The 16,453-nt window shown below is 34.5% G+C and overlaps 1 protein-coding gene across 2 annotated transcripts; it reads right to left on the bottom strand.

Annotated features, from left to right (window-relative positions):
* Positions 1–223: 223 nt before the first annotated feature.
* Positions 224–2,933, bottom strand: LOC112525149 (dihydrodipicolinate reductase-like protein CRR1, chloroplastic). Of its 2 annotated transcripts, none has more exons than XM_025135130.1 (10): positions 2,782–2,933; positions 2,571–2,693; positions 2,203–2,277; positions 1,998–2,063; positions 1,679–1,774; positions 1,382–1,498; positions 909–1,001; positions 728–829; positions 573–659; positions 224–451 (listed from the first exon to the last, which is right to left on the bottom strand). In XM_025135130.1, exons 1-10 carry the CDS (start codon positions 2,872–2,874, stop codon positions 419–421), a joined length of 885 nt encoding a protein of 294 aa, XP_024990898.1. In that variant the 5' UTR covers positions 2,875–2,933; the 3' UTR covers positions 224–418. The 2 variants fall into 2 exon arrangements, with proteins under 2 accessions (XP_024990898.1, XP_024990899.1); XM_025135131.1 differs by having other exon boundaries at positions 2,224–2,277; positions 2,782–2,927.
* Between the last annotated feature and the right edge of the window lie 13,520 nt (positions 2,934–16,453).

Below are 16,453 nucleotides of genomic sequence, written 5' to 3'. Positions count from 1 at the left end.
TACTAAAATGTTCCATCATTCAAAGTATTACAGGAGTGTTTGTGATTGCTTATTTGAAACAAACTTATGTTTTTTTTTTACAAAAACACTCGTCAACTTATCATAAGTTAGAAGAGTTTAACTTCTTCAAAAACTCTCTATTACCGGTTTGACACCGGTATAACTTGTTTATCCAAACACTCAAAAATACTTATTACCGGTGTCACTCATTTATGTCATAATAAAAATGAACATTTTTCATATCCGTTTTATCGAGAATAAATTAGTACATGACTTGTAGAATCATAAAAGAATCAAAAAGGAAGTTTTCAAAAAAGAAATACCATCTAGACACCGATTATTTTGCATCTAATAGACATAAAAGGTGAATAATTGTTTGTTATTTCAAACGTAAATAGTCATTTGGGAGACTTCTTTTCTACAAGAACTTCTCTAAGCCGTACACCAGATTCTGCAGATCCAGAAAATAGAACCTTCAGAACTAAAACCAATAATTTTATAAAATATCCGACGATACATCAGTTCTCAAGGTTATCATAATTTTTTGGGTTCTCAAATAATTAAGCACTTACCTTAAGTCGCACAACTTGCCTGACTGCTAGAATAAGTCCCGGCATGAGACACTGGACGTCCGTGATATCATGTTTGATAGAATAGACCTGTGGTAAACACATCCTTTAACAACTTTTTCTGAAAAAAAAAAACACACACAAGTTGCAAAAAATACCTCTCCTGGCCCCGAAAAATGAACGGTTGTACTAGATACGAGTCCGGGAAGAACTAAACTATGCACGCGAACCCCATCTTCTCCTAGTCGTTGTCCTCGTGCCTGACACAAAAACTATCTTACGTTACGCTTTGAATCGTCAAACATCCAACATTTAACATTTGTTTAGTTTCCATCTTACGGGAACATCTGTTTCCAGATCATCTCGATTATAGAGTTGTCCGAGGTTGGATAGGTTGTCGGCAATTTGTGCAGATTCTTGCGACGGGAATGCCTGTCCATTGCCAATGATGTCAGTTAAACCAAACTCGTCTGATATATCCCACTTGAAAGTAAGGGTTAGATGGTGAGATCTAAAAATGCACAAAAAAGCTCAAGTCTAAAGTTGTCCCCAGCCCGACCTTAAACCCTGTTCAGCCAAAAAAAAATTCAAGCTGACCTGGAAAAACCTGATTGGGCACTCCTTTTAACCCAAAGTATGCCCCAAAAAGCCGAACTTTTTTATTTATTAAAAAAGGGGTTTGGAACGCGGATACCTAGGCCTTTGTGCATCTCTAGCTAGGATGTATGCAAATCTGTCCGCTACCTCATGAGAGTAGAGCGACTGGTTTTGTAAACATCCTTGGATGTTAGTTTTGAATGATTTCGACTTACTCCCGCGTTATCTTTAGATTCAACAATCTCGACATGGTTATAGTGAAAAGCAGCTGAAATTGCCGCTTGTTGGAGTAGGATCGATCCTATCGACAAAGTTGGTGCAACCAAACATCCCTGAAAACAAAATCGCAAAACATTTTTTCGTTATTCAACCCAAAATCAAGTCGTGAAACGGGTAGCTTATGACCGTTTTCAAGTATTAGTATCGACCTATTGTCAGTTGATTCAAAGTGGATTTTACGGAGTTCAAAAAGTAAACAAATTTTGGAGCGTAACATCTCACCCTGTGCTCACCATGCTGGCTTTATCGCAGAAGGCCGATAATGCTGCTATGGTTTCGGGCTTGATTCGTGGCACGTAGACCACACTATTCATGCCAAATGCCGTTGCCTGTTAACCTCAAAACGACACAATAAAACATAAATATCCGCACCCATCCGGACGCAATCATCAATATTTTACTCTCCATGTCCTAAAATAAGTGCAAATTCTACCCTTAACTATGAGATGGATTAGAAAATTCTAAAACTCTGTGTGTTTTTTCGTAGTTAACTGTTATTTTGGAACGGAAGGAGTAGTAAATTGTAATTTAAGATTCAAAGAAACATCGTACCTGTTTGATGTTATCGTAAACGGTAGAGGGTTCGGTAAAATCGACTACAACTGATGTTGCTTTTGACTACAAACATTCAAAAAAAAAACTTCATTTAGAATGATAAACTATGGTTGCTAATTCACATTTAGGAGAGAAACTACAGGTTTTGAATGTTTGAAGGGTGAATATATATATATATATATATATATATATATATATATACCTGAGATATGGAACCTAATACCATGGTGAGATCACTGATTATGGGTATCTCTAGAGCTTCTTCCATGCCACACACCTTAAAACACAAACTCAAATTTGTTACAAACACCACCCAAATAAACCAAAAAGGAGAGAGCTAAATTAAATAATTAATAGGGGTGTTTACGGTGTGGTGCACAAAATCGTACTGCACTATGCGGGAATTATAACAATAAATTTGACGATAAAAACTCTGAATATGTAACAAATACATGATTACGGCTTAATATCTCTAACAATAAAAACCAAACAATTTCTTTTATTTTCATGCCCATTTTGATTACTGTTTAACAGCTTTTAGCACATAAAAGCACACACACTGAAAGAGACCTTTCCGATGTCTTCTCCGACGAGATGTGAATCAACAGCTCCGGCCACCTCCATTCCTCTGGCTTTTGTGACTGCCATTACAGCCGCCATTCCAATTTCCTTGGCTGCTCCATTGATCACCACCTGTCCTTCATTAATCAGACTGAATTCATTCATTCATTCATTCATTTCACTAGTGTGTGTGTGTATATATATGTATATATATAATAACCTTAATGTTGTTTTGAGGAGGTTGCTGCTGCATTGAGCAAGAGATTTGGTAACGAAAAGTGTTGTAGTTTGTGGGATGCATTTGAATGGCCATTGTTGCTTCTCTGTGAAACAAGTGGTTTTGGATGTGCTTCTATGTTCCCATTTCATGTCAGAGATAAGGTTTTCAGTTTCTTGCCTTTCAAAAGCAAAATTAGATGTAAATAGTAATACTCTACACTTTACACTAAACTACTTTTTTCCTCTCTTTCATTTATCCTTATATTTTTAAATTAAGGTTTTTTTTTCTCTATGCTTTTCAATTTATTGTTTTTCTTTTGTTTTTATAATTTATAATTTATTATTGTCGATGACAAATCTAGAATTTTCACCGAATGAATGCATCTTTAAAGTGGATCAAAGGATCGCAAAGTCGTTCGATACGTTTTTAGCAGAATTTAACCTTTTGGAAGGATTTTTTTACCTTTTGGATGATTTCAAGAAACTTTTCGGTTTTTTATTTGATTTTTGAAGACTTTTTTTCTTCATTTTTTGGTTTGATATTTCTTGTATTTTCTAATATCTTGGAACATCCCTCAAATTTTAACTGGTACATCTTTCATACCCAAAAAAATCTACATGTGAAAATATGTTGAACGGGTGTAGGGACCTCGCTTGAGGCTTCATAGGTCTATCCGTCATTATTGTTTTTATTTTAAAGATTACAATCCATTGTTGTTTTCGTTTTTATGGTTTACAACTAATTGTGGTTTTCGTCTGTTATGCTTAAAAGTAAGTCGTTGGCAAAGATGGTCTCAAACAGTGCTGTTCATGAGGTTTTTTATGCCCTGTGCAAAGATACTAAAAAATGCCCTATGCCTATTTTTTAAGCAAATGAAACAATGAAAGATACGATTTTACTAAAGAGTTTGGAACCTAATCAAACTAAGTAACTCAACCATACGCCGAATTTTATTAATTAAAATGAAAAATACAAAGGGAGACATAAAACCCAAAACCCTAAATTACAATATATAAATATATCATCTAAAACGATGTTTTTGTGCACTTCTTGAAGCAAAAATGTCAATTACTTTTTCATATTCAACATTCGCTAAAAATTTACTTTCAATATTGAAAATTGCTAACTCGTTTAGCCTTTCTTGACTCATGTTAGACCGCAAATATACCTTCAATAACTTTAGCCTTGAAAAACTTTTTTCAGCAGATGCTACCGTGATGGGTATAGTCAGCAATATTCTATATGCAAGTAACACATTCGGAAACATATCCATCTTCTTTGTAAACTTCAAAATCTTAATTGATGTCCATGGCTTTTCTCCTTTATATGCTTCCGACAGTAACATTTCCTGCAAAATTTGCAATTCCATAAGCAAATACTTCTCATCAATATCGCAATCATCACCATTTGTTAATGCAACTTCAAGATTTATACAACAATTTTTCAACTCATCATCATTTAAATAACAAACCTCATGTCGTTTTCTGTTTAAGCCCAACTAATAATAAAAATGAACCCATAGTAATAAAACATATGACCAAAATCAAATGGACAAGCTCAAAAAAGTGAACTTGCCCAATTTTGTTTTGCTTTCTTCTTGATTTTTCCAGCCATTTTTGGTCGATTTCCAACCAGTTTTTCATGGGGCTTCTGAGATTATAATAAAGACAAGATAAATGTTGACATTTTGATACCAAAATCACTAGTAACCATGGACAAGTAAGCTTTAATTTCATCTTCTTATTTCTAATGTTTTTTTCCTAAGTTTCCACCATTACAATATTGGACAGCAAGTCAGCAAGTCAGTAGCCATTATCATAAAAGAGCTTGTATCAATTGGAAATACAATGAATACATAATGTCAAAATTAATCAATTAAACGTTACGATGTTAGAGTTTAGAAACAAAATCATACCTTGGTTTGAGAAACAATATAATCGATTTCCACAGTTTCACTTCCGGTTCTAGAATCAAGATTTGAAGAAATACAAATGCAATCGACTGTATCTAGATTTGAAGGATTGAGATTTGAGAAACAATGAAAGATTGAGATTGGAGAGTTTAATCGACAATCGTGTATTCGAGTATATAGAGTCGGGTAATCACAATGCATCGACTGATCATCAACATCAATCCATTGTCCCATGGACAGTCATTAGACTCGTTACCATTAATCGTCTTCCTCTAGAACTAGAACATCATCATCGAAAATCGAAAAAGTTGAACACTCAAAGAGCAATAGAAATCATCAATTTCAAACCGTCAAAGTCAATCGTCTTGTGAACTGTGATGCGTCTATTCTATTGTCACTGGTTCAAGTCCTTGAATTTGTTATTAACAGGCCTGGTCAGTTGGACCTCTGTTTATAATTAATGCCCAAGTCTCAAATTATTAAACCTCCAAACCCAAAACTAATACTATATAAAAATTTGATGTCCTGTGCGATCGTACGGGCTGCACGTGCCCAGGGTCGGGCCTGGCCTCAAAGACGCAACAACAATAAAATGTAAATCACATAGACAAAAACCATAATATCAAAATATAATGACAAAAATCGTAATTTTTGACAAATTACAAGGACTAAAATCATAATTTAGTCAAGGTTGTATGTTACCAAATTGGGCCATTGGCTCATATGGTGGAGGGCCATGAAGCATGGTCCATGGGGCACCTTTGGACTCCAGAGAGTATGAAGATGTGTCTCTACCAGTACCACACGTTGATTTCAGCCCCAAGAGGGTTCAGATGTTCAATGCTGATTTCACTATAAATATTTTTGGTAATTTTAATGACAGAATTTTATATATTATATTTTCTCCATCTCAAAATAGATATTTATGATTAAAAATTATATGGTTTTAATTTTTTTTAATTAAATCCTTATAATTAAATAAATGACAATTTTATTAATAAATATCTCCAACCGACAAAATAAAAAAGCAGACATTTATTTTAAAAAATATACATTTATTTCATGACATATAAAAATATTTATTTAAAAATATTTTTGACAATAATATTCAATTCTATATTTTAATGTAAGTATAAACAAGGAAGTTCAATCGAAATGATCAACTATAACTGACGGTAATTAATTTACTTATTTTTTAAATCTAAATATCAAATAATTAATTTTTCATCGAGTTCGATGGTTATTTATTTGATATGCAATTGTATACATTTGAAGCCCTACTTCTAAAAACCGGGACAAATCCGTAAATTAAATGTGAAGTTTAAATCTATAAAAGGGAAAGTACAGAGAACTAGTATAATAAATAAAAGGATTATAGTTAGCAACCTACTAATCTAATCCTAACAAGACTAGATTATGACCGGGTGTCACTAAATCCTCAAAAGTCTGTCTTTATCTCACGAGACGACCCAAAAATAACGTCACCCTGATGCTTCTAAACTGCACCAACGTTCTCAAACAACTCTAGATCCGCCACTAATGGGACCTGGTATACATGACATGTAAGAAAAGTGTTAGGCTTACGCCTAGTGAGTTCAAATAACTATAATTGAAATCAATAACCAAACATGCAGAAAGATGTAGATAGAACAATGGTACCCCGTAACAGGTACATTGGTATGTAGGGATAAAGTCTCCCAAAATAGCCAAACCTAACAAGTTATACACGTAACATCTTTTGATGATGAGGGAAATCCATTTCCATTAGATGTGGCGAGAACATTGGAGTATTGCCACGTTTCAATGTTTATTGGGATTACACTTTAGACTCCGTGACTATAAATGCACACCCAAAAAGTGGTATCACCTCAAGTCCTCAAGTACCTTTAGTGTCTACTCCTAAGAGTTCCACCTCAAGGTTAAGGAATCTTAGACTATTAGTTAGCTAAGTCTCACCTCAAGGCTCCCATTCGGCCTTTAGTTTCCACTTAATATGAATTTATATAGGAGTCAATATATCCTATTTGATAACACCAAACCTACAACCCTTATGTACAAGGGTGATAGTACCACAAACACTAAGCTTGAAATTTAACCATATAAAAGTAGTGGATAAATCTCCAAATTATCACTATAACAAAATCGGGTTTATAGGATATTTTTAATTTCTAAGCGTCCTAATAGACCTCTTTATAAGACTTAGTTTAGAGGACCAAAAAAACAAAGCGTCCTATCTAAAGGCGTTGTAATAAGTTTATATGACGTTTTCTTAATGTCGTAATAAGTTTTTTAGGACACTTTTAATATGAAGCGTCCCATTAGCAATTTTATAGGACACTATTTGAAAAAACGTCCTATAAAAACAAATTTCTTATAAAAAGTTGAGTTTATAGGACACTTTCTCAAAAGTGTCCTATAAAGTTGCTAATATGACACTTTGTATTAAAAATGTCCTAAAAAACTTGTTAAGACGCCCAAAAGCGTCATATAAACTCATTACAACACCTTTAGATATGACACTTTATATTTTGGTCCTATAAGTTAAGTCCTATAAAGCGGTCTACTAGAACGCTTAGAAATTTGAGATGTCCTATAAACCCAAATTTAATGTAGTGTATGAAGTAAGACATTTCATAAGTATCCACAATAACATTGTCCTTTTACATTTTATGCACAAGGTATAACATGAGTTATGCAAGTATATTTAAATCACCCATGTACAATGTGACACTTCATTCATGCCAAGTCCCTTTTGTGATAAATAGTTGAATGAGTTAAAGGAATGAAACCCTCTTTGATATAATGAAACAAAACCAATAAAGTCAAAGTTTTACCCAAAAAATGTCATATTACTATTTTAGGTAAAAATCATCATCTTCATGTAATATAGTTGGGCAATCATGAAATGAACTTGAAATGTGTAAGAAAATATAGTTTTAATATGTATATAAGAAGAGTAGGGTTAGAATAAAATCAGAAAGTAGGTTTTTGGTGAAAACATTAGGAACCAAGCAAGAACCCTAGAATAGGGATGGCAAGAAAGAAACCGAAACCGATGGTGAAAACTGAAAACCAAACCTTTTGGGTCAGGTTCGAGGACATCTTATCAGGGACGGGGCGGGGGTCGGGGACATATTCAGGGATTTTAATGGGATCGGGGACGGTGATCACTGGCGCGGCCCGACCCGATATGTGTATATATATTAACTTTAATATATATATATATATATATATATCATTGAAAAAAAATACTAACATTAAAATCTAAAAGACTTTTATCCACTTTACCCCAACACCCAAAATAAGGTTCACGAAAAAAGTCTAGTTTATTTGTCTAATTATGAATTCGTGATGTAAGTTGTATGATGATGAATTTCTATTTATTTTTATATTGTAATATGAGACGTTGTTTGTAATTGATTTGATTATGTTTGAGACATTTATACTTACATCTTTAAAAAAAATGTGATTTAGTTTTAGTTGTGAAAATTAACATATTGTAACTTGTTTCAGATCGGTTAAGGTATAACTAACGGTGAACAGGGAAACCAACGGGAAACCGCGGGGATCCAACGGGGATCCCCGATAAGATCCCCAACAGGGATCGGGACAATTTTAGTTATCGGTTTCATGAACGGGGATACCAATAACGGGCCGGAATCAAACTCGTTGTCGTTCCTACCCTAGAACCAAAAGGAGAACACTAGATCTTGAAAATGTGCTTTGAATCTTGACCCAATAAGTACTTCCTAGCTTTAAATGCCACAAAACTCTTGTAGATAGCCTTTAATGATCACCACTGATCATCTTCAATACATGGAGAGAGAAAAGGGGGAAGATAGAAATAAGAGAGAAGTGAAGAACGCAGTTGAAAAAGCCCACAAAAAACGGGTTTAAAATCATCCAGCATGCCAACTGCGACCCTACCGTGACCTGAAGTCGTGCAACAATGGCACACATCTTTCTGTTCCAGTTCCAATATCGCGCGTGACTTTGGCTGTTTCTCGTGTCGCGGCACCTCCAAGTATAGCCTCCAATGAGGTGTAACAATTGCAAATTCTAGATTATGTTATATTTATTTGTGGTTTACTGGTTAAGATTCAAGGAGATATAATAGAAAATCTTATCTATTCCATGAACTTGTTCCATTGAAAAATTTATCAAATTTCTTAAAATTATTTTAAAAATGATGATCACATGTTTCAACCCTTCAACTCAACATCTCAAAAAAACATCCTACTCAAGGCAAATGAATGGTTGATCGGGCCTAAAGCCCTCATTCAAAGACTGGTTGTAACAAACGGTTTTCAATCAATCATGAAATATTAAAACAACAACATGGTTTAGAGCCAATACCTGGACCTTTTATGTCTGGTTCAACGATAAGTTTTCTAATAGACTTAAATTATAGTGAATCATATTCATAGTCACATTAACATGATCAATATCAATAATATACAAATTTACCCAGACAATTTGTTGTTATACAGAACTCATGTAAATTGCAAAATTTAAATGAAAAACCGAATTCTAAATATAAAGTTTTAACAAGAAATACAAGCATTGCTGAAGTTGTGGAATTAACCCATTTCCATGGATTTCAAACCTATTTCATACATCAAAAATCTAGATTTAGAATCACCATTACAATCACATACAGATTTGGAACCACCATTGCCATCTTTGCTAAAACCACCTGTAACACTCGTATTTTTAGAGGATTTCAATTACAGTTTAATCTGGCTACTTTTGATGTAAAGTTTTTGAGGTAATGGTGTTTTATTGAGTTTAATCGCCTTGTCATGTTATGGGAAGGATAACAAAAATGACCGTTTTCGGATGCCAAGGAGGTCTACGCAACCTTAACCGCGACATAGGTCGTGTAAACCACTGGAAAATAGAAAATAGGTACCGGATGACTTGCCACTTGACTTAAGTTGCGCCACAAATCGAATGGGTGTCCAAATCGATTTTTTAATCCCTTTTTCTAAGGTTTGCTTTGTGTAACTCATTTCCTTCACATTTCTCTCCATGGAGCGAGTTTAGTTGTTTTTGGAAAACAACTTTTGAGCCTTTTTTGGAAGGGATTTAGCTTGGTGATTCTAAGTTATCTGTTTCTGAGAGCTACTTGAAAGATTTGAGGTAAAGTTTGTCTTTCACTCCATCTTCTTCCCTTAACTCTATTTGAAGCGATTTTGGTTACCCTTTTAAAGCTAATCAATGAGTTTGGCATGGAGATGAAAGAATGTTGGATTCAAATGGAGTGGTTAGTTTGGAGATCTAGATCCTTGTTGAAGATGGTGAAATCTTCATCAATGGAAGCAAAAGCTTGGTATTTTAGATTTAACCAAAATCAAGCAATGTGAGTTTTGAGTTACTGTGAGAAAACGTTGTACATGTCAAAAATGTTCTTCTTTTGGTCTTTATTTGTTTTTCTAATATTGTACATATATAATGTGTTATTTATTTAACCTATATGAGCATTAGGTCATGTATTTTGTAATGGTTTGGAGAAATGCATATCATTTGCTTTATTTAACATCTTTAAGTTATAAATCATATGGTTTGTGGTTATATGATGTCAAACCAAAGTTATGTTTTCTACAACTAATGGTTGGTTATTTGACATTTGGGCAATTCACACATTTGTTTATCTTATATATATATATATATATATATATATATATATATATAAATGTTTGAGAAATATAATTTTTGTTTTTGAAGTATTTGGCATTTTAAGATGTAAATCCCAAAGGTCGTGGTCTTTTACTGATTTTAAACCATGAAAAATGTTGTATTCGAATCTGTCCAACTTTTGTGTTGTTCAATGTTTACTTGAATATTCGATGCTTATGCTTGGGTCTTATGGGGCATTTTGAGATACAAAATATGAATATGATGTTGATGGTTTCTCACAATAATGGTGATTGTTAGGTATTATTACACTTTTGAGGTGCATTTGATTTCATACTTTGGAGATTTTGTAGTAATTGGTTGTTGGATATTTCGGGAACATAAATCATATGATGTTTACCTTGGGATTACTTATTTCAACAAATGATGGTACATTTAACCTATTCCCATTTTGATACATGAAATTGCATTCACACGTACATACACACACACACACACACACACACACACATATATATATATATATATATATATATATTGAGCTTAGTTCAAATGTTAACCCAAATTATTGTGTTATTTTATGAACCTTTACAACCAATCACAATCAATCTTAGTATTAGGTTCTACTCTATCTAAGAATTTAATATCAAGTGTATATGGGTAATTTTCCTTTTTTTGTAACTCCTATATTATTAATTGGGAGTTACAAGATCCATAAAATTACATGATTTTTGCATTTTTAATATTGATCTTGTGATTTTTTTCATTTTTTTAATATTGATCTTCCATTTTAAACTGATTGAATTTATGGTAGGAGATTTCATAATGTTAAACGTTTATCCATCGAAGGTTGTTGTTAGATTTGGGAAAAGAGCCAAACTCAGTCCGAGGTATATTGGGTCGTTCAGAATTTGTAAACGGGTCGGTTTGATAGCATATCAGTTAGAATTACCAGAAGAATTCAGCTCAATTCATAACACTTTCCATGTTTTTAAGTTGCGAAAATGTTTGGCCGATCCGAGTCTGGCAATACCATTACCTGAGGTAAAAGTGGATAATAAATTGAATTTTGTGAAAACTCTCGAGGTCGTCACTGACTGAAAAACAAAAAATTTAAAGAACAAAGAAATCAGTCTTGTAAAAGTTCAGTGACATTTTCATAAAGGTTCAGAAGCAACTTGGGAGTTGGAATCTGAAATGAAATCAAAATATCGTGGTTATTTGACTGATTGAATTCCAGGACAAAATTCTTTTGAGGGTGGATAATGTAATAACCAGATTTTCGTTTATATAAATTTGGGGTGGTTTTGAAAGATTTTGGTAAGTAAAGTGATTTGAAATGTTTATGTGTTTATGTGATTACTTGCTTAAAATATACCACCACCTATGATTTTATGTATAGTTTATTACATAGGGTTGAGTGTAAGTTATGCTTATAAAATTATTAAACTCCATCGCCTGTGAATTTTTCATGGTATTATAAAGTGATAAGATAAGATTTATCTTATCTATTCTGTTTTGAAAAGAAAGGAAAAGGAGAGAGAAATTTACTGTGTGTATTCTTGTGTGAAATTCTACGTGAATTTAAAAGAAGAAGAAGAAGTTGATTATGATATTTGGAAATTGCTGCTGTGAGATTCATCTTCATATACGTATATATAAAGGTGAGTTTGTATTATCAACTTTTTGTATTTGGTATTTAAAATATCGAACTGTTTGGTTTCTATTTGGAAAAAAAGGACAAACTATTCTTGAAGCTATTTTGAGTTGATAATGAAACTTGGTTTAAAACTGTAAAGTTCTTAATATGAAGTTTCTATTATGAAACTGTTTTGATGCCATTCTTGGCAAAAATGACAAATTTGGTTATAGTCATATTTATGAAGGAATAAGAGTGGCATATCAAGAAGATGTGTACTCTAAGATAAGGGTGACATATCAAGGAGATGTGTACCTTTAGATAAGGGTGACAATTGTGAAGCCTTAGTTTTGATCATATATTTTGTTATTGCATCCATGAGATGCAATGATCTTGAGTTATCACCTCTGTGTGATTTGAGGACTTAGGATTATTGCTCTTATTGATATGATACCAATGTTGTTATGATGAGAAGGTAAATTGTTTATAACTAGAGAGACCTTGATTGGCTATGTTAGTTAATAATGTTTTTGTTTTTATCTGGATGTTATACTTCGAGTTATTTAAATAAAGGTTTAATACGAAAACAGAGGGGCTCTGCTTGGTCTTCATGACCAACCAGAAGGCCTCTGGTTGTGAAGAAAAATCCAAGTTTTTGAAATGTTTTCATATTTTGACCTAGAGGCTTTGTATGTGATATACAGAGGCTTCGAATCTTGGAATTTAATGACAAGTTCGAGCTCTGTATCTAATCTCTTAGTCCCTAGTATAATTTTTATAGTTAAAACCTTTTTAACTGGATCTTTTTTTAAAACCATGGGTAGAAAACCAAAGAGGCTTCGGTTAACTTCCATGTTTAACCAGAGGACCTTTGGTTATGATTAGATTTTATTTTCTTTCAAATATAACTTCTTATTTTTCATAAGCTTTAGTTAAGACAAACTAGAGGTTCTGGTTGTCCAGAGGGTCTCTGGTTGGTCATACATCCTTAGATGATTTCAAAAGTTTGAGACCAGAAGCTCTGGTTGGTAAGACCAGAGGCTCTGGTCGTCCAGAGGGGTTCTGGTTGGCTTGCTTTCATTTCTTTTACTTTTTAGTCGATAACCACAAACTCTGGATGGTCATATCATGTGTTAATGTTGCCTCGAGTTGACCCAGACTTCAAGTTTAACCTTTAGTGGTCTTGTTTAATTTGGCTTTGCTCTGGTTGATGGACCAGAGGAGCTTGGGTCCTTAAGGACTGGAGGAGCTCTGATCCTTAAGGACTAGAGGAGCTCTGGATGATCTCGCGTAGAGTGATGCGAGGAGCTGAGTGGTCACACTCTATGCGCGCCAAGGAAGATTAATGAATTCATATTTGAACTCGATATTTGCATTATATTTCATCAAAAAGTTTTATATATTTGTATATTTGCAAATATGATCCTATAATAGACTTTGGTGATTTCACTATGAAATTGCATAAAAAAAGATTTCTCACTAGAACTCAAGAGTTGGTCTAACTCTCATTTTGTGTTTTAAAAATGTGTATTGCAGGTCAGATATTATCAAGGGATAGGAAAAATAGGAAAATGTGAATTCTCCTTTTGTGCTTATTTGGGTTTTGAAGAAGAGCATATTATCCGTTGATTTTAGAATACTTGTTATATATGCAAGATTATGTACACGAATATTATGGAAACATTTAGTTGTTAATTTTTGTAATATAGCTTCTTGTACTTGTTGGGACCAATGTGTATTTTTGAGTTATTAATATATGGAATATATGGTTATATGCAATGGATCTTGGGGTGTTACAAGATCGATTGATGGAAATACCTGAAATTGGCCGGAGATTGAGATGACAAAGAGATAGAGGGACACGACCGACGACCAACGATGACCCAGGATTTTCGTTGTAATTTGTTATGATTGTGATTATGATGATTTAACCTATATGCAAGAGGATTAATTGCTCCTCTTGTCAAGTAGGAAGTTCATTGTTGGATCAGGATTTTCGCTGAGCGGGTGCATCTTTAGATTAGATCAAATGTTTGCAAAGTCGCTAGATGTGTTTTCACCGAATTTCGTTTTCTAGAGACTTTTTAAGTTTTTTGGTTATTTTGAAGAGCTTTTTTGTTTTTTTGGTCAAATTTGAGAGATTTTTTTTTTTGAATTTTTGGTTGATTTCGAAAGAATTTTTCTCCTTTTTAATTGACTTCGAGGGACTTATTCGGTTTTGTGGGATCTTATCGGGTCCTCGCGGTTTTCCAGATCTCCGTTAGGGACACGTTAAGGATAAAAATCCTCGTTCCCATTGTTTTCACCGTTGCTCATACCCTAAGCCGGAACCAAAACCGGCCGAAAAAAAATTACAATATGTTAATTTTCACAAGTAAAAGTAAATTAATTTTTTTTAAACATGGAAGTCTAAATGTCAAACATAATCAAACCAATTATGAATAATGTATACGTTACAATATAAAGGTAAATAGAACTTAAAATATCATCGAACTATCATCATTATTTCACGATTAGACAAATAAACTAGACTTTTTCGCTAAGACTTATTTAGAGTGTTGAGGTAAAGTGGATAAACGTCTTTTAAATTTTAATTTTAGTAATTTTCTTTTATACATACACACACATACATATCGGCCCGGTGATCACCGTCCCCGTCTCCGATAAAATCCCTGAATATGTCCTCAATCCTCGCCCCGTCCCCGATAAGAAGTCCCTGAACCCAACCTGTAAATTTCGATTTTCAGTTTTCATTATCGGTTTCGGATTTTTGACCATCCCTATCATAGGGACCATGATAGAATAACTAAAATGAAAAAAAAAACTTTTCAAAAACAATATCATATCAAAACCACGTGTTTAAAAAATGTAATATTATCTATTTATAGTTAACAACAAAACAAGAAATAATTGAATTCAAGAATTAAATCAAAAAGTTCATGACGATTTACATAAAAAAAAATCATGAGGATTTAAAGATAAATTCTTGACATCATTAATCTTATGTAATATTTTAAAAATAACATTTTGTTCCAATAATATTATTATAAGGGGCTGTTTGGTTCGCGGAATTCGAAGGAATTGGAATGACAAAAATCCTTTGACCAAACTCTAATTTCTTTGTTTGGTTCATTTCTTGAAATGGATGAAATCCTTCAAATTCCATTGAATTCCACAAATTAATGAATTCATCATTCATTGGCATAATGGAAGGAATTGCATTACATCACAATCCATCACGACCATACTATTATTGTTCGTCATGCTCCACCCCTATCACCATCACCACACCACTATTGTCGCCACCACTCACCCCACCACCCACCCTACCCCACCACTAACCACCATGCCATTACTGTTGTCATCACACCCACCCACCCCGGCCACTTACTACACATCCTTACTACGACCATACTACTATCGTTATTGTCACGCCCCTAGCCTAACCCCCACCACCGCACCATTATTGTCGCTGTTACAACTGCCACTCACCCCCACCCCACCGTACCCCAACCCACCACTAACCATCATGCCACTGCTGTCGTCATCAAACCCACCCACTCCCAGCCACCCGACCACCATCCCACGATTGTCGTCGTCACAGCTACCATCCCGCCACCCATCCCCACCGCCCCACCCTACCTCTAACCTAACCCCCACCCTTACACTACTATTCTCTCCTTCACAACCGTCACTCACCTGCACCACACCCTACCCCAACCCACCAATAAACAACATGCCACTATTGTTGTCGTTAACTCACACACTCCCAGGCTTCAGCCACCCGACCACAATCCTACCACTATCATCATCACACCTACCACCCGACCACCTATCCCTACCCACCCCATCATCCCGCTCCACCCCACCCCGCCCCATCTTACTCTACTCCAACTCACTACTAGCCACCATCCTACCACTATAGTCATCACAACTACCACCATGCCACCCACTGTCCCGCTCTAGCCCCACTTCTACCGCCTCGCCCCACCCTGCTTATCCCCAACAACCCTCACATATGGTGTAGGGGTGGAGAAGGAGTGGTGTGGCGGGGTTGGGGTGGTGGGGTATGGTTTGGGTAGAGGAGATAACTGTGACGACGACAATAGTGACATGGTGGTTGGTAGGGTGTGGGTGAGGCGATGGGTGCGATAGTCCAAATAAAGACGATTGTTCCATTTCTTTTGAGAGGTTTCATTCCAATTCCTACCAACCAAATGCGTGATCAAATTCCTTCAAATTCAAATTCTTTTGATGGATTCCAATTCCATCAAATTCTATTCTGTGAACCAAGCACCCTCTAAAAGTATTAATTCAAACAATACACATTAAAAAAATTATCATACTCAAAATGACAATAAACATAATCCAAAAAAAGACAAGTAAAAAACTCGATTGGGTTTTAAAAAAGACGCATCATGGCATGTAAGACATGTCTCTACCATCATGATCATGGCATGTAAGACATGTCTCTACCATCATGA

Source organism: Cynara cardunculus (assembly GCF_001531365.2).
Source record: "Cynara cardunculus var. scolymus isolate 2C chromosome LG 13, CcrdV1, whole genome shotgun sequence".
In the NCBI taxonomy this organism is placed as follows: Eukaryota; Viridiplantae; Streptophyta; class Magnoliopsida; order Asterales; family Asteraceae; genus Cynara; species Cynara cardunculus.
The sequence above is the reverse complement of the archived record's forward strand: the minus strand, read 5'-3'. Positions and strand labels throughout refer to the sequence as shown.

What these genes read in the sequence shown, in the direction of transcription:
- LOC112525149 (XM_025135130.1), bottom strand. Translation starts at nt 2,874, where the DNA reads ATGGCCATTCAAATGCATCCCACAAACTACAACACTTTTCGTTACCAA. An exon ending in ATCTGGAAACAGATGTTCCC is followed by an intron (nt 830 to 908) that starts GTAAGATGGAAA and finishes TTTTTGTGTCAG; the next exon opens with GCACGAGGACAACGACTAGG. An exon ending in GGCAAGTTGTGCGACTTAAG is followed by an intron (nt 452 to 572) that starts GTAAGTGCTTAA and finishes CTGGATCTGCAG; the next exon opens with AATCTGGTGTACGGCTTAGA.